General features: G+C 49.2%; 1 protein-coding gene across 1 annotated transcript; it reads left to right on the plus strand.

Annotated features, from left to right (window-relative positions):
* Positions 1 to 4,006: 4,006 nt before the first annotated feature.
* Positions 4,007 to 16,206, plus strand: LOC147986230 (uncharacterized). Its single transcript, XM_087541927.1, has 8 exons — positions 4,007 to 4,432; positions 13,951 to 14,469; positions 14,559 to 14,726; positions 14,788 to 14,823; positions 14,947 to 15,036; positions 15,118 to 15,182; positions 15,260 to 15,707; positions 16,075 to 16,206. The coding sequence occupies exons 1-8, from the start codon at positions 4,007 to 4,009 to the stop codon at positions 16,204 to 16,206; spliced, it is 1,884 nt and encodes a 627-aa protein (XP_087398053.1).
* Positions 16,207 to 18,700: the final 2,494 nt, after the last annotated feature.

Raw genomic sequence — 18,700 nt, forward strand, 5'->3', positions numbered from 1 at the left:
CTGTTTTCCTCCATCTTACAGCTGAAGAACTTGTCGGAGACTTCATATCTCTCGACCCGGGCATGAGCTTGAAAAACCATTTTCAACTCTTCGAACATCTCATATGCTCCGTGTCTCTCAAAACGCTTTTGGAGCCCCGGCTCTAAGCTGTAAAGCATGCCGCACTGAACGAGGGAGTAATCATCGGTACGTGTCTGCCAAGCGTTCATAACGTCTTGTTCTACAGGGAGAGCAGGTGCTTCACCTAGCGGTGCTTGTAGGACATAATATTTCTTGGCAGCTATGAGGATGATCCTCAGGTTCCGGACCCAGTCCGTATAGTTGCTGCCATTGTCTTTCAGCTTGGTTTTCTCTAGGAACGCGTTGAAGTTGAGGACAACGTTGGCCATTTGATCTACAATACATGTTGTAAAGATTTTAGACTAAGTTCATGATAATTAAGTTCATCTAATCAAATTATTCAATGAACTCCCACTTAGATAGACATCCCTCTTCTAGTCATCTAAGTATAACATGATCCGAGTTAACTAGGCCATGTCCGATCATCACGTGAGACGGACTAGTCAACATCGGTGAACATCTTCATGTTGATCGTATCTTCTATACGACTCATGCTCGACCTTTCGGTCTTCTGTGTTCCGAGGCCATGTCTGTACATGCTAGGCTCGTCAAGTCAACCTAAGTGTTTGCATGTGTAAATCTGTCTTACACCCATTGTATGTGAACGTTGGAATCTATCACACCCGATCATCACATGGTGCTTCGAAACAACGAACCGTCGCAACGGTGCACAGTTAGGGGGAACACTTTCTTGAAATTATTATGAGGGATCATCTTATTTACTACCGTCGTTCTAAGTAAACAAGATGCAAAAACATGATAAACATCACATGCAATCAAATAATAATAGTGACATGATATGGCCAATATCACATAGCTCCTTTGATCTCCATCTTGGGGCTCCATGATCATCTTGTCACCGGCATGACACCATGATCTCCATCATCATGATCTCCATCATCGTGTCTCCATGAAGTTGCTCGCCAACTATTAGTTCTACTACTATGGCTAACACGTTTAGCAATAAAGTAAAGTAATTTACATGGCGTTTCTCAACGACACGCAGGTCATACAGAAAATAAAGACAACTCCTATGGCTCCTGCCGGTTGTCATACTCATCGACATGCAAGTCGTGATTCCTATTACAATAGCATGAACATCTCATACATCACATATATATCATTCATCATTCATCACAACTTTGGCCATATCACATCACAAAACACTTGCTGCAAAAACAAGTTAGACGTCCTCTAATTGTTGTTGCAAGTTTTACGTGGCTGCAATAGGGTTCTAGCAAGAATGTTTTCTTACCTACGTGAAAGCCACAACGTGATTTGTCAACTTCTATTTACCCTTCATAAGGACCCTTTTCATCGAATCCGCTCCAACTAAAGTGGGAGAGACAGACACCCGCCAGCCACCTTATGCAACTGGTGCATGTCAGTCGGTGGAACCGGTCTCACGTAAGCGTACGTGTAAGGTTGGTCCGGGCCGCTTCATCCCATAATACCGCTGAAGCAAAATAAGACTAGTAGCGGCAAGAAAGTTGACAACATCTACGCCCACAACAAATTGTGTTCTACTCGTGCAAAAAGAACTACGCATAGACCTAGGATACCACTGTTGGGGAACGTTGCAGAAAACAAAAATTTTCCTACGGTTTCACCAAGATCCATCTATGAGTTCATCTAGCAACGAGTGATCGGATTGCATCTACATACCTTTGTAGATCACGCGCAGAAGCGTTCAAAGAACGGGGATGAGGAAGTCGTACTCGACGTGATCCAAATCATCGGAGATCCTAGCGCCGAACGGACGGCACCTCCGCGTTCAACACACGTACGGTCAGCGTGAAGTCTCCTCCTTCTTGATCCAGCAAGGGGGAAGGAGAGGTTGATGAAGATCCAGCAGCACAACGGCGTGGTGGTGGATGCAGGAGTCACCGCAGCAGGGCTTCGCCGTTCTACTGCGAGAGGGAGAGGGCCTAGGATTATACAGAGTCGGTTTACAGAGAAAGTAATCTTCATATCCGAATGCCAAGCTTGCCATCCATGAAAAGGAGAGTCTCATCCGAACACGGGGGAAAGTCTTCTATCTTGCATCTTCGCGACCCATTTGTCCGGCCCATGTCGCATAGCCCGGACGCCCGAGGTGTTGGGGAATGTTGCAGAAAACAAAAAATTTCCTACGGTTTCACCAAGATCCATCTATGAGTTCATCTAGCAACGAGTGATCAGATTGCATCTACATACCTTTGTAGATCACGCGCGGAAGCGTTCAAAGAACGGGGATGAGGAAGTCGTACTCGACGTGATCCAAATCACCGGAGATCCTAGCGCCGAACGGACGGCACCTCCGCGTTCAACACACGTACGGTCAGCGTGAAGTCTCCTCCTTCTTGATCCAGCAAGGGGGAAGGAGAGGTTGATGAAGATCCAGCAGCACAACGGCGTGGTGGTGGATGCAGGAGTCACCGCAGCAGGGCTTCGCCGTTCTACTGCGAGAGGGAGAGGTGTAGCAGGGGAGAGGGAGGCGCCAAGAGTCAAGGGTGCGGCAGCCCCTCCCTCCCCCCCTTTATATAGGCTCCCCTAGGGGGGCGCCGGCCCTAGGAGATGGGATCTCCTAGGGGAGGCGGCGGCCAAGGGGTGGAGTGCCCCCCAAGCCAGGTGGGGCGCCCCCCACCCTAGGGTTCCCAACCCTAGGCGCATGGGGTGGGCCAAAGGGGGCGCACCAGCCCACTATGGGCTGGTTCCCCTCCCCACTTCAGCCCATGGGGCCCTCCGGGATGGGTGGCCCCACCCGGTGGACCCCTGGGACCCTTCCGGTGGTCCCGGTACAATACTGGTGACCCCCGAAACTCTCCCGATGGCCGAAACTGCACTTCCTATATATAATTCTTCACCTCTGGACCATTCCGGAACTCCTGTGACGTCCGGGATATCATCCGGGACTCCGAACAACTTTTGGGTTACTGCATATTCATATCTCTACAACCCTAGCGTCACCGAACCTTAAGTGTGTAGACCCTACGGGTTCGGGAGACATGTAGACATGACCGAGACGGCTCTCCGGTCAATAACCAACAGCGGGATCTGGATACCCATGTTGGCTCCCACATGCTCCTCGATGATCTCATCGGATGAACCACGATGTCGAGGATTCAAGCATCCCCGTATACAATTCCCTTTGTCAATCGGTACGTTACTTGCCCGAGATTCGATCGTCGGTATCCCAATACCTCATTCAATCTCGTTACTGGCAAGTCACTTTACTCGTACCGTAATGCATGATCCCGTGACCAGACACTTGGTCACTTTGAGCTCATTATGATGATGCATTACCGAGTGGGCCCAGAGATACCTCTCTGTCATACGGAGTGACAAATCCCAGTCTTGATCCGTGTCAACCCAACAGACACTTTCGGAGATACCCGTAGTATGCCTTTATAGTCATCCAGTTAAGTTGTGATGTTTGGTACACCCAAAGCACTCCTACGGTATCCGGGAGTTACACGATCTCATGGTCTAAGGAAAAGATACTTGACATTGGAAAAACTCTAGCAAACAAACTATACGATCTTGTGCTATGTTTAGGATTGGGTCTTGTCCATCACATCATTCTCCTAATGATGTGATCTCGTTATCAATGACATCCAATGTCCATAGTCAGGAAACCATGACTATCTATTGATCAACGAGCTAGTCAACTAGAGGCTTACTAGGGACATGTTGGTGTCTATATATTCACACATGTATTACGATTTCCGGATAACACAATTATAGCATGAATAAAAGACAATTATCATGAACAAGGAAATATAATAATAATCCTTTTATTATTGCCTCTAGGGCATATTTCCAACACGAGGACCCCCTAATCTAGGACTCCCTCAGCGGCCGTCGCACGCCACGCCTCAAGGATCTCGCCAAGTCCCTGATGACAATGGTCCCTACTGCGTACCGTGCTCTCCTTGCCTCGACGTTGTTCGCTGTCGACGGCGGGTTCTCAGCGTTGTTGTGCATCATGGCCGACGGCTTACCGACGTTCGTCGTCGATGTCGTGGAGGAGCTCGGCGTGCCGGCACTCGCTTTCCGCATGGCAAGAGCATGCGGCTTCTTGGGTTACCTCTCCGTATGGCTCGTGGAGCTTGGCGAGGTTCCCATCCTTGTAGGCGCGGAGCTCGATGAGCCGGCCCGTAGCTTCCCGAGGATGGAGGATTTCCTACGGCGACGAGATCTTCCAAGCTCTTGCCGCCATCAGGCCGAGACCCACGATGTCAACCCTTTCCAGCAGATTAAGCTGAGCTACACCGCTCACAGCTGCAATGCTCGGGGCACTCATATTCAACACGACAGCGTCCCTGGAGCGGTCGGCGCTCGCGGGAGCTCGGGATAGTTCATGGAAGTACTCCCACCAGGTGTTCGACGGAATGCCGGGGCGGACATGTCACAAAATGAGTCCGCCTCGTTAGGCACACCGGCTGACCCAAATAAAAAGCGGACACGACAAGCGAACGAGCGACCGAAGCGGACAAAATCAACGTCCGTTTAGGTCACAGCATTGGAGTTGCTCTAAAAACTTGGTTTATGGATTAGGGGGTGTTCGGATGGCCGGACTATACCTTCAGCCGGACTCCTGGACTATGAAGATACAAGATTGAAGACTTCGTCCCGTGTCCGGAAGGGACTTTCCTTGGCGTTGAAGGCAAGCTTGGCGATACGGATATGTAGATCTCCTACTATTGTAACCGACTTTGTGTAACCCTTACCCTCTCCGGTGTCTATATAAACCGGAGGGTTTTAGTCCGTAGGACAACATACACAACAACAATCATACCATAGGCTAGCTTCTAGGGTTTAGCCTCTCCGATCTCGTGGTAGATCTACTCTTGTACTACCCATATCATCAATATTAATCAAGCAGGACGTATGGTTTTACCTCCATCGAGAGGGCCCGAACCTGGGTAAAACTTCGTGTCCCTTGCCTCCTGTTACCATCCGGCCTAGACGCACAGTTCGGGACCCCCTACCCGAGATCCGCCGGTTTTGACACCGACATTGGTGCTTTCATAGAGAGTTCCTCTGTGTCGTCGCCGTCAGGCCTGATGGCTCCTACGATCATCAATAGCGATGCAGTCCAGGGTGAGACCTTCCTCCCCGGACAGATCTTCGTCTTTGGTGGCTTCACACTGCGGACCAATTCACTTGGCCATCTGGAGCAGACCGAAAGCTACACCCCTGGCCGTCAGGTCAGATTTGGAAGTTTAAACTACACGGCTGACATCCGCGGGGACTTGATCTTCGACGGATTCGAGCCACTGCCGAGCGCGCCGCACTGTCCCGACGAGCATGATCTAGCTCTGCCGCCGAACAGTGCCCTGGAGGCCGCACCCGCATCGGCTTCGACCCTTAATTCGGAGCCAACTACGCCGATCGAGGATGGGTGGTTGGACGCCACCTCGGGGGTTGCGATCCCAACGGCGATCGAGCCGAACACCAGCCCTGCACTCTGCGAGACTCGTGACTCCAAGGAGCCGGACTCCTCTCCGGACTCCGAACCGTCCGCGCCCCTGCCGATCGAATCCGATTGGGCGCCGATCATGGAGTTTACTGCCGCGGACATCTTTCAGCACTCGCCTTTCGGCGATATTCTGAAGACACTGAAGTCTCTCTCTTTATCAGGAGAGCCCTGGCCGGACTACAGTCAGCAAGGTTGGGATACGGACGATGAAGAAATTCAAAGCCCACTCACCACCCACTTTGTAGCCACTATTGACGATTTAACCGACATGCTCGACTTCGACTCCGAAGACATCGACGGTATGGACGCCGATGATGGAGACGATGACGAACCAGCGCCTATTGGGCCCTGAAAAGCCACCTCGTCATATGACATATATATGGTGGACACCCCAAAAGAAGGAGATGGCGATGGAACAGCGGAGGATGACCCCTCCAAGAAACAGCCTAAGCGCCGGCGTCAGCGGCGCCGCTCAAAATCCCGCCAAAACAAATACGGTGATTCCAGCACGGGAGATAATAATACTCCGGAAAGTGCCGAAGAAAACCCCCTCCAATAAGATTTAGCACAGGAGGATGGAGAAACCAGCCCTCATGAGAGAGCGGCAGACAGAGAGGTCGAGGACGATAATTATATGCCTCCCTCCGAAGACGAGGCAAGACTCAACGACGACGAATTCGTCGTGTCAGAGGATCCCGCCGAGCAAGAGCGTTTTCAACACAGGCTTATGGCCACAGAAAGAAGCCTCAAGAAAAAACAGCAACAGCTTAGAGCTGATCAAGATTTGCTAGTCGACAGATGGACTGAAGTCCTTGCGGCCGAAGAGCATAAACTCGAACGCCCCCTCCAAGAGCTACCCAAAGCGCAGGTTGCTACCCCGATTAGAGGAGGAAGCACTTAAACCTACATCACCTGCACTCGATACGGCCGATCGGCCACCTCGTGGCCGTGACAGAGAGGCCTCTCGGCCCTCCACTCAAGCCGCACCCCGTACCAAGGCACGGGAAAATGCGCCGGACTTGCGAGATATGTTGGAGGACAAGGCAAGGCAAACAAGATCGATCTACGGATCGCGTGGGCGCCCCACGACTCGAGACGGTAACCGTCACGCCGGCCACAAATTTGGCAGGGCCGAACACAGTAGACAAAGCTCATTGGAGCTACGTCGTGACATAGCCCAGTACAGAGGCGCCGCACACCCACTATGCTTCACAGACGAAGTAATGGATCATCAAATCCCTGAGGGTTTCAAACCCGTAAACATCGAATCGTATGATGGCACAACAGATCCTGCGGTATGGATCGAGGATTATCTCCTTCATATCCACATGGCCCGCGGCGATGATTTCCACGCCATCAAATACCTCCCACTCAAGCTTAAAGGACCAGCTCGGCATTGGCTTAACAGCTTGACAACAGGATCAATCAGTTGTTGGGAGGACCTGGAAGCTGCATTCCTCGACAATTTCCAGGGCACTTATGTGCGACCCCCAGACGCCGATGACCTAAGTCACGTAATTCAGCAGCCAGATGAATCGGCCAGGCAATTCTGGACATGGTTCCTAACAAAGAAAAATCAAATAGTCGAGTGTCCGGACACCGAGGCCCTAGCAGCCTTCAAGCACAATATCCGTGACGAGTGGCTCGCCCAGCACCTTGGACAGGAAAAGCCGAAGTCTATGGCAGCACTCACGACACTCATGACCCGCTTTTGCGCGGGAGAAGACAGCTGGCTTGTTTGTAGCAACAATATGACCAAGAACCCTGGTAATTTGGATACCAGGGACAGTAGTGGCAGGTCGCGTCGCAACAAGCAGAAGCGCCGCATTAACGGCGACAATGCTGAGGATACGGCAGTAAATGCCGGATTCAGAGGCTCTAAATCCGGTCAGCGGAAAAAGCCATTCAAAAGGAATCCTAGGGGCCCATCCAGTTTGGACTGAATACTCGACCGCTTGTGCCAGATACATGGCACCCCCAAAAAGCCGACCAATCACACCAACAGGGATTGTTGGGTGTTCAAGCAGGCAGGCAAGTTAAATGCCGAAAATGAAGATAAGGGGTTGCATAGCGACAACGACGAGGAGCCCCGGCCGCCGAACAACAGTGGACAGAAGGGTTTTCCCCCACAAGTGCGGACGGTGAATATGATATACGCAACCCACGTCCCCAAAAGGGAGCGGAAGCGCGCGTTAAGGGACATATACGCGGTAGAGCCAGTCGCCCCAAAGTTCAACCCATGGTCCTCCTGCCGGATCACCTTTGATCGAAGGGACCATCCCACTAGCATCCTTCATGGCGGATTCGCCGCATTGGTTCTAGACCCAATTATTGACGGATTTCATCTCACTAGAGTCCTTATGGACGGCGGCAGCAGCCTGAACCAGCTTTACCAGGATACAGTGCGGAAAATGGGCATAGATCCCTCGAGGATTAAGCCCACCAAAACGACCTTTAAAGGCGTAATACCAGGTGTAGAGGCCAACTGTACAGGCTCAATCACACTTGAAGTGGTCTTCGGATCTCCGGATAATTTCCGAAGCGAGGAGTTAATCTTCGACATAGTCCCATTCCGCAGTGGCGATTATGCACTGCTCGGACGAACCGCATTCGCCAAGTTCAATGTGGTACCGCACTACGTATACCTTAAGCTCAAGATGCCAGGCCCTCGAGGAGTAATTACGGTCAATGGAAACACCGAACGCTCCCTCCGAACGGAGGAGCACCCGGCGGCCCTTGCAGCGGAAGTACAAAGCAGCCTCTCCAGGCAGCTCTCCAGTCCGGCCACTAAACGACCGGACACCGTCAAGCGCGCCCGAAGTAACCTACAACAAGACCGCCTGGCACGATCCAAGCAGGCGTAGCAATGCGGCCCCAACCCCAGCCCTAGCAAAAAGACGACGCCAGTGCTTCGCATACATAACTACGCTCTAGAAATACCATAGGTACAGGGGGAGGGCACCATCACGGCACGCCCGAAGCACGGCTTAAACCGTACCAGGGGCTGCCGATTTTTTAATTTTCTCTTACTTTCAGGACTCCATTCTTCGGAAGGCCTGTTCGGCAGTTCAATTGCCACACAAACGATGCAAGAATCAGGGAAGCAGACAAGCCACGCCGCATTACGGAACTCCCAGGTGGTCTCTATCACGAGCAGTATACCTGTTTCGCATACTATTCCGCAGCTTGCCCCTGGAACGGACATGTTAAATAGTCCAACATTTTGCTTATCTCATTATTTGTATCGTTCTGCTTTGATGGCAGCCCTCTTTAATAAACAATGCATAGCTTTTGTCTATTTTTGCATTACTCTTTTTTCTATGTTCCTTAACGACATGTTGCACCCGTACACTTTGGTACGGCCAAAATACGCCAGGGGCTTCAGTACCCCTCAACATGGTGTGAGAAGTCCGAACACTTTAACAAGTGCGGCACCCCGAACTTATAGCATTATATGCATCGGCTCTGAATCATGTCTTGGGTCAATAGTTGGGTTTGTCCGGCTCCTATGTTTTGGTGCCTTACGTTCCGCTATATCGGCTAAGGTAGCACTAGGAGAACCACTGCGATTGTGAAGGAAATATGCCCTAGAGGCAATAATAAAGTTATTATTTATTTCCTTATATCATGATAAATGTTTATTATTCATGCTAGAATTGTATTAACCGGAAACATAATACATGTGTGAATACATAGACAAATAGAGTGTCACTAGTATGCCTCTACTTGACTAGCTCGTTAATCGAAGATGGTTATGTTTCCTAACCATGAACAAAAGAGTTGTTATTTGATTAACGAGATCACATCATTAGAAGAATGATGTGATTGGCATGACCCATTCCATTAGCTTAGCACCCGATCGTTTAGTATGTTGCTATTGCTTTCTTCATGACTTATACATGTTCCTATGACTATGAGATTATGCAACTCCCGTTTGCCGGAGGAACACTTTGTGTGCTACCAAACGTCACAACATAACTGGGTGATTATAAAGGAGCTCTACAGGTGTCTCCAAAGGTACATGTTGGGTTGGCGTATTTCAAGATTAGGATTTGTCACTCCGTTTGTCGGAGAGGTATCTCTGGGCCCTCTCGGTAATGCACATCACATAAGCCTTGCAAGCATTGCAACTAATGATTTAGTTGCGAGATGATGTATTACGAAACGAGTAAAGAGACTTGCCGGTAACGAGATTGAACTAGGTATTGAGATACCGACGATCGAATCTCGGGCAAGTAACATACCGATGACAAAGGGAACAACGTATGTTGTTATGCGGTCTAACCGATAAAGATCTTCGTAGAATATGTGGGAGCCAATATGAGCATCCAGGTTCCGCTATTGGTTATTGACCGGAGACGTGTCTCGGTCATGTCTACATTGTTCTCGAACCCGTAGGGTCCACACGCTTAAGGTTTCGATGACAGTTATATTATGAGTTTATGAGTTTTGATGTACCGAAGGAGTTCGGAGTCCCGGATGAGATCGGGGACATGACGAGGAGTCTCGAAATGGTCGAGACGTAAAGATCGATATATTGGACGACTATATTTGGACATCAGAAAGGTTCCGAGTGATTCGGGTATTTTCAGGAGTACCGGGGAGTTACGGGAATTCGTATTGGGCCTTAATGGGCCATACGGTAGAACATCAAGATCGTCACCACGTCGTCGTGCTGACGGAACTCTTCCCTGACACTTTGCTGGATCGGAGTCCGGAGATCGTCATCGAGCTGAACGTGTGCTAGAACTCGGAGGTGCCGTAGTTTCGGTGCTTGATCGGTCGGGCCGTGAAGACGTACGACTACATCAACCGCGTTGTCATAACACTTCCGCTTCCGGTATACGAGGGTATGTAGACAACACTCTCCCCTCTCGTTGCTATGCATCACCATGATCTTGCGTGTGCGTAGGAAATTTTTGAAATTACTACGTTCCCCAACAGATTGTGCCCCAGTTGAGCTGGGTCGAGCACCTTAGTGGAGAAAGCTAAAACTGACTGTCATGATGAAGCGAGAGCTGGTCGCTATTTGAGAGGTTTTTCGAGTCCCTAAAGACTTATGCCGCTTAGAGCGAGGAGTCGGCTCTGTCCGGCCAAGGCGTGGATAGCGCCCCGAACTCGGTCTTCCGAATACCAGGGGCTTCGCCGAAATTTAAAATTATAGAATTCTATGGCTAAGTGAGAGTGTTCACGCATTATAGTCCGATTGCCTTGTTCGTTGGGCTGAGCGCCTCCCTCGAAGGACCCAAACATGGGAAAAAGAGCGCTCAGGTTTATCCCCGAACACCCCAGCACTAGCGGCACGGGGGCAGAAGCCGACGACTCGCCATCTCTCAGAATTGATAAACAGCCGCACAGCAGGTAATATTTTAAATTCCAACAGCATTGCTTAGCGCATATGAATAAGTTTTCAGCGCACAGGACAAAACGAGCAAGTTTCACTCAAAAATTACATCCCTAAAACATTCATCCGCCACAAGGCAGGCACCCTTCAGAACATCCTTATAATAATTCTCGGGCTTGCGATGCTCTTTCCCCGGCGGTGGGCTGTCCTTGACAAGCTTCTCAGCATCCAGCTTGCCCCAGTGCACCTTCGCACGGGCAAGGGCCCTACGGGCACCTTCAATGCAGACGGAGCGCTTGATGACTTCGAGCCTTGGACAAGCCTCCACCAGCCGCCGCACCAGCCCGAAATAGCTCCCAAGCAGAGCCTCTCCAGGCCACAGCCGAACTATGAGGCCCTTCATGGCCTGTTCGGCCGCCTTGTGGAGCTCGACCAGTTGCTTCAGCTGGTCGCTCAGGGGCACGGGGTGTCCGGCCTCAGCATACTGAGACCAGAACACCTTCTCTGTCGAGCTGCCCTCCTCGGCTCAATAGAATGCGGCGGCATCAGACACACTCCGGGGAAGATCTGCAAACGCTCCTGGAGAGCTCCGGATTCGGGTAAGTAACAAGTAACTCACGTTTATGTGTTTGCTTTGCATAAAGAATGCATTACCCGCCGCTATCTTCTTCATCTCATCCAACTCCTAGAGGGTCTTCTGGGATTCGGCCTTGGCAGACTTGGCATTTTCAATAGCCGCCGCGAGCTCGGACGCTCGCGTCTTTGAGTCAAGCTCCAAACTCTCATGTTTTTTCATGAGAACCTGGAGCTCTTGCTACACCTTGCCAACCTGGGCCTCGTACTTCTCCCACTCGGTGCGCTCCATGGCCGCCCTCTTCTCGGCCTCGACCAGCGCTTGCTTAAGGGTCGCCACCTCAGACGTGGCCCCTACAATAGCCACGATAATCCTGTCATTTTTTTTGCAATTGCACCTTTTTATATATATTTAAACAAGGTATTTCTTACCTTCATTATCCTCGTGCTGCTTCTTGGCACGCCCGATGTCGTGGAATTGTCACGGCAGATGTCCTCTTGTAAGGACTTGATCGTGGAGCCATCGCAACTAGGAAGCTTAAAGGGGTTAATCGGGACAAAGGACACGCGAGGTTTATACTAGTTTAGCCCCTTACGGTGAAGGAAGGCCTACGTCTAGTTGGGTTGGAATTGCTTGAGGTTTCGATGACCAGGGAGCGAGATACGCTATGCCCGGTTCTCGATCTCTTGTTTCTTCTGTCCCTAAGCCGCCAGCGGGTCGTCCCCTTATATACACGGGTCGACGCCCTACGGCTTACAGAGTCCCGGCCGGCTCATAAACAGTGTCCGGCTCGGTGACTAGTTATTTCTACCTTACAATACAAGTCACGCCCTCATGGCGGTTTATCACCATGGGCCCTAAATCGTCTGTGGGCCTTTAGACCCTTTACTGAACCGCCATCTTCACATCTTGGTCTTGGGCTTCAGATGGGCTTCTCTTTGCGTAACCCGGCCCCTCCTGGGCGGCTTACGTAAATAATTATATCCCCAACATTAGGCCCCAGATTGATTTGAACCGATTCATGTCAATCTTTAAAAACCTTATAAACTAGCCCTTAGTCTTCTGTTTTGCGCGGAAATTCTAACCCGCCATGACGTCATCATCCGGATCCGGGTCAAATTTCTGTGACGTCATCTTCAATAAAATTCATATTTTAATCCGTCATATCCTCCAACGAATCTTTGCCTTTACTGACCATCCCGAGAATCGAGGCGTCGGGGCCGCTGGATAATGATGCTTTGGTCTCCTCGTTTCTTGCGCCGTCTTGGTCGGCCCCTCCTTATAAATAGATGCGACCTAGGCCTTCTCAGTTTCCTTCAGTCGTCTTCCTCCTCACACTTCTTCCTTTGCTGCTCAAGCTCCGCCGCCGCCGTCGTCGAACTCCTCGTCTTCACCGACTCAGGCCGCTGCATCACCCTGATTCCGACCAGAAAGCGACGGCGACCCTCCGCAGCTCTTCCGCATCTGTGAGTTCCTCTTTTCCCCTTTCTCAGATCTGTCTTGAAATCGTCTTGAGTTCGTCGGTGTTCATCACCGCCCGACGCAGACCTCCATTAATTTCACCTCCAATGCCTTTGTTTAGATTATAGAAACAACATAAAACTGCTGCGGAAAATATTCGTGCTTATCCTGTATAAGAACAGATCTCATTTCCCTTGTTTTGGAAACCCTCCGCGAGTATATGAACTTCTCTGTACTATTTTTAGGTCTAGAAATATTTTCTTTCTCAGAACCTCGTTTGATCCAAAATAATGATTGCAACTTGTGAAACCTGTTTGTTCCACACTTAACCAAAAAATTGCATCTATTGACTCTGCTTCAGCCGTAATAATTCATGTGACCGGTTTAAAATAATACCGGTTGTCAGCACCGCTTGCTTATGGCGACTTAAGAAAACCTTAATCATCTTTAGTACCTGCAGCTGCTAATCATTATCGGATAGTTACCTGTATGTCATTAGGCCCCTTCTTAAGCCGCCATCTCAGATAACCCAATAATGCTTATTCTCCGGGTTATAATGAACCGGAAAATTTCCTTTTTCTTGTTGTAGGCTTCAATTTATCCAATGGCACCCAAAGCTGTTAAGCCTCCGATTACCTGCAACTGGGTCCCATCCATTGTTACAGAGAGCAAACTGTCCGAGTTTGTAAAGTCTGGCCATCTGCCCAAGAAGGATGTCATGTCTTATCGTGCTCCTGGCCCGTCTGAAGAGAAACCTCAACCCAAGGAAGGGGAGGTGATCATTTTCACCGATCACATGAGCCGGGGATTTGCTCCTCCCGGTTCAAAATTCTTTAGAGACGTTTTGCACTTATTTGACTTAAGACCTCAAGACATCGGGCCAATTCGGTGTCAAATATCTGCAACTTTCAAGTTTTCTGTGAGGTCTACCTTGGAGAAGAACCCATCCTACTTTTGTTCAGGGAGTTGTTCTATTTGAACCGATAGAATGAACGCGCCAACGGACCCAGTCTAGAACTTAGTGGCATCTCGATTCAGCGACGAAGAGACTGCCTTTTCCCTTATGCTGAACTGACGAGTCATCCAAAGGACTGGAACCAAACGTGGTTCTACTGCCAGGACACTTCTCCGGCTGGTGAAAACCCGCTGCCCGGCTTCTGTGCATTGCGCCTTGAACCTACTCACCCGCTGCCGGATAAGTTGACAGCTACTGAACGTCTGCCACTCACCCCCAAAATCAAGAAGATAAAAGCTCTTTTAGGGAACGGCTTAGATGGCATTGACCTGGTCCGAGTCTGGGTTGCTTGGAGAATAATTCCGTTAAGCCGCCGCCCCGGCTTAATGTGTAATTATTCAGGCGAGAAAGATGACCCTCAGCGTCATAGCCATGACGACTTACCAGATGACGTAGTGGAAGCTACAACTCAGTCCTTGTTGAAGGAGGGCACAGTGAATAGTAATGCCTTCGGCTTACTACCTTTTTGCCAGAAGAACCCGGCCCCTGCAGTAAGTTTCCAGCCATCGGGTTATTATTATCTCTTTTTTTATCATGTTAGGCTGTATTCTTACGCATAACCCGTTATAACCTTTTACAGGCAAATGATAACTTCTGGAAAACCCAATATGATCATGAGGCAGCCAAGAAAGCCAGGGCGGCCAAGAGAGCCGAAAAGAAAACCACCAAGCCCACCACCTCAAGGAAGAGGAAGCCAAGCTCCTCTGAGCTATTTCAGCTTGATGATACTGATGATAATGAGGAAGAGGTAACCTTTGAATTTCCCTTTCTCCTTTATCACTACCTTACTGATACTAACCTTCTTTCAGGAAGACACGGGCAACAGCCAACCCGTCGAGGAAGAGGTAATTATAATCTCCTCCGACTCCGAGCATCAGCCGCGTCAGAAAATTCGAAGAGTAACCCGGAAAGTAAGATTTTCACATCCTTTGGCTTACCAAGATCCTGACTTTCTTTTGAAGCGACAGATTTATGAGAGCCGGAGGCAGACCCGGACCAGCAAAGACGCGGAACTCTCCTCCGGCTTACCTGATGTGACCAGGAAACGCCAGGCTGAGGTTACCTCCGATTCACACCTTCTTTTTCCTTTGGCAGGTTTCATTCGTTATCCTCTGAATTCTTCTGACTCCAATTATCAGGATATTTCACCTTCCTCTGGTGAGTCTATGCAGTCCAACATGCCAGCCTTCAAAACTACTCCCGGGTAATATAAACTTGTTGTACCTTATGCCTTTATTTTACTCATACTTTTCGTTTTTAACCTGTCTACTTTTTCCGCAGTGTGCAAGTAAAGCCCAGCAAAAGGGCAAAAAAGAATAAGCCGCCCCAAGAGCCGGTTGTGACTGAACCAGAGCTGGGCATAGCTGCTCCTGATGCCCCTGCTCACGAGCCGCCGCCTCAACCATCTCATGACGCTCCTATATCTTCCTCTGACCCGCCTACTGAGAAAATCTTCAACAAGTCTGGTAACCCGGAGGCTCCTAGCCCCGCCAAAGCAAGTGATCCGGAAGTTGAGATCCTCAAAACTCAGTTTGTTGAACCGGCACAGCCATCTGTACTTGCCAAGTGTTCTAAAGAGGAGTTGGTAGAACGCCGAAAGGCCAAGCTGGACGTCACTGACTATACTCATTTGAGTATCGGAGAGATCGTCTCCGGCTATATCAATCAAGTACATAGCAGCCGTGACCTGGAAATTGACATGGTGAAGCAGATACAGCAGAAATCTGAGGTATAACTTATGCTAGCTTTCTTTAACCATACTTACTGTACCAGCCCCCAAGTCTATTGCTTATAAGTAAATATGCTGTAGACTTTTGAAAATTGCCTAGCACTGCTTATCCGGCTTAGGAAAAAGACTTTTAACCCGGTAACACTTGCGATACACATTAGCCCCCAAGTGCTAAACATCTTTGCTTGCAAAGTGTTTGGGACTTTAATTTCCATGAACCGGAGTAGTAATTGAAAATTCTTCAGGATACATTAGCCCCCAAGTGCCAAATACCTTTGCTTGCAAAGTGCTTGGGACTTAACACTATTTACCGTAATCTTGAGTGTTATCTGGTGCAATGCAGGTCATGATAAGTCAATTTGAATAGGAAATTGTTGACCTGAAGAACCGCGTGGCAGCCCAGGAGACTGAAACTCAAAAGGCTAACTCCAAATTTGAATTCAGCGTCTCTGAACAAGAGAAGCTGAAGCAAAATTTTGGAGAAGAAAATTTCGGCTGATGAAAAGGCCGCACTGGTGACCCGGGCCGAGACAGCAGAGGCATCGCTGGCGGAAGCAACGGCCGAACTGTCCGACTTAAAGCGCCAGATATCTCGAATGGTCTCAGCAATCTTTGGTGAGTGACTTACTCAAATCTTAAACACTGCAAAACTCCTTGAATGACCATTTCGGTTGTTTCCTCTGACTCACCTTATGCTTAATAACGCTGGCCCCAGGAGCACAAATCTCAAGCAGAACATGGTGATCAAGCTGAAGGCGGTTTATACTCTGGTGGAACAGCTCTACACCGGGTCACAACGTGCCCTGGCCGTTGTGTCTTTATCAAATGATGTTCCCTATCTCCTGCAAGATGTGCTGAAGCGACTTGTTGTGCTACCTCAGCGGATCCAAGAGTTAAGACGAGCATCTGCAAGAGCCGGAGCTATAGCCGCATTGAGCCGGGCCAAGGCGTGGCTTCCAGAACTAGACCCTGCTGATATTGCTCTTGGGTATCCAAGTTTAAAGTAAGATGGCTCCGTGTTTAATGATAAAGATTTCACCGCCTGTGTGAAAGATATACGTCCGGTGGCTACTCTTATTGGGAACGACACTGACCTCTCCAAGTGGCAGCCGGGTTATGACAAGGAGAATCGGAGAATCCCCGCGCCGCATTATGACGACATCAGCTTGATCCCTCCAACCCGTAAGCACACCTTTGCTCCTGAAGTCGACCCAACCAGTTTAATAGATGATGAAGCTGAGTTTGAGGCCTTGAGTGGCATTGACTGGGCCTCATCATCCTTCCAGGACAAAGCAGCCGGCGGAGAGGCAGAGAAGGATAACCCGGAGGCTTCAAATCAACCCCAAGAGTAGATTATCAGACGCCACCTGCTTATGTAGTTGTAGAAAAACAATGCCGCATCTTTCAGACTCGGAGAGTCTTGTAATAGAGTAAAAAATACCTTGAATTTTGCTATGCCTTTGCGTATGCTTATGGCCTTTAGTACTTGCATAAGCTGCCATCACTATATACTTTATATGAATCTGTTATGCCCTTTGCAGAAATACATTGCATTGCCCTGTAGTGCTTACAGCTGTTTTTCCAGCTTATATAAACCAATCCCTGAGGGTAAACTTAACTCCTGAAAATTGGCACATACAAGTTCACCTGGTTCTTAACAACCTGATGTAACTAATATTAATTCTGGAAGATTGTAATGTATTCCATTGTACCTTCAAGAGGGTCATAAGATATCTAATGTTGGCACTTGTAAAATATGATGAACAAAATTCAAGGGTTTCTGATTCGAATACAATCAGTGACCCGTTCCAAAGGGGTTGAGCTAAGATTCGGATACGATCTGTTAGCCCCCAATGGCTGTGGCGATGCCGATCAAGTGGGTATCGACAGCTATGTTCTCTTTGGTTCGAATACGACCTATGTTTGAACAGGAAGCCCCCAAGTGACCATAAGAGTTGTTTAATGACGCTGATTCGAATACGATCCACGTCAGACCCAAAAGGAGTTAAGCTATGATTCAGATATGATCAAGAAGCCCCCAAGTGGGTTTGGCAGTATGCCGATCAAGTGGGTATCGACAGCTATGTTTTCTTTGGTTCGAATACGACCTATGTTTGAACAGGAAGCCCTCAAGTGATCATGGCTAGATTCAGATATGATCATAAGCCGGACCAAAGGAAAGCTGGATTCAGATATGATCCGCTTCTCCTTGGTCATCTCCACCACCTGACAAGGAAAACACATGAACCTTTTTGGGAGTGGAAAAAGGACAGAGGTCCTGCTTTATTGCTTTATATAATATACATAGTATAAGTATATACACACTAGAGCCGACGGCTCAAGTATAATAAGGCCGAAGATGAGCGATATTCCACGGCCGACGGGTCTCCTCCTCCGACTTACGTGAGTCTTTGTGTTCCCGAACGTCGATAAGGTAGTATGATCCATTGTTCAGATTCTTGGTGACCACAAAGGGTCCTTCCCAAGGAGGGGATAGCTTGTGCATGTTAGATTGATCCTGGATGAATCGGAGCACTAAGTCGCCTTCCTGAAAGGTTCTGGACTTAACCCGGCGGCTGTGTTAGCGGCGCAGGTCTTGCTGGTAAATCGCCGAACGGGCTATTGCCAAGTCTCGCTCTTCATCCAACAGGTCAAGTGCATCTTGCCGAGCTTTTTCATTGTCTTCCTCAACATAAGTCGCCACACGGGGTGAATCGTGACGGATGTCACTTGGCAGGACCGCCTCTGCTCCATACACCATAAAGAAAGGCGTGTAACCCGTAGATCTATTAGGTGTAGTATTGATGCTCCAGAGTACAGAAGGTAACTCCTCCACCCAACAACCCGGCGTCCGCTGTAAGGGGACCAAGAGCCGGGGCTTGATACCCTTCAAGATTTCTTGATTGGCTCGTTCTGCTTGACCATTTGATTGAGGGTGAGCTACAGCTGAAACGTCAAGCCGAATATGCTCTCGTTGATAGAACTCTTCCATA

This window comes from Triticum urartu, chromosome 2A (assembly GCF_056163025.1).
Source record: "Triticum urartu cultivar PI428250 chromosome 2A, HENAU_Tu73, whole genome shotgun sequence".
NCBI lineage: Eukaryota > Viridiplantae > Streptophyta > Magnoliopsida > Poales > Poaceae > Triticum > Triticum urartu.

What these genes read in the sequence shown, in the direction of transcription:
- LOC147986230 (XM_087541927.1), top strand. Translation starts at nt 4,007, where the DNA reads ATGGTCCCTACTGCGTACCGTGCTCTCCTTGCCTCGACGTTGTTCGCT. An exon ending in GCCAACCCGTCGAGGAAGAG is followed by an intron (nt 14,824 to 14,946) that starts GTAATTATAATC and finishes TTGAAGCGACAG; the next exon opens with ATTTATGAGAGCCGGAGGCA. An exon ending in GCCTTCAAAACTACTCCCGG is followed by an intron (nt 15,183 to 15,259) that starts GTAATATAAACT and finishes CTTTTTCCGCAG; the next exon opens with TGTGCAAGTAAAGCCCAGCA.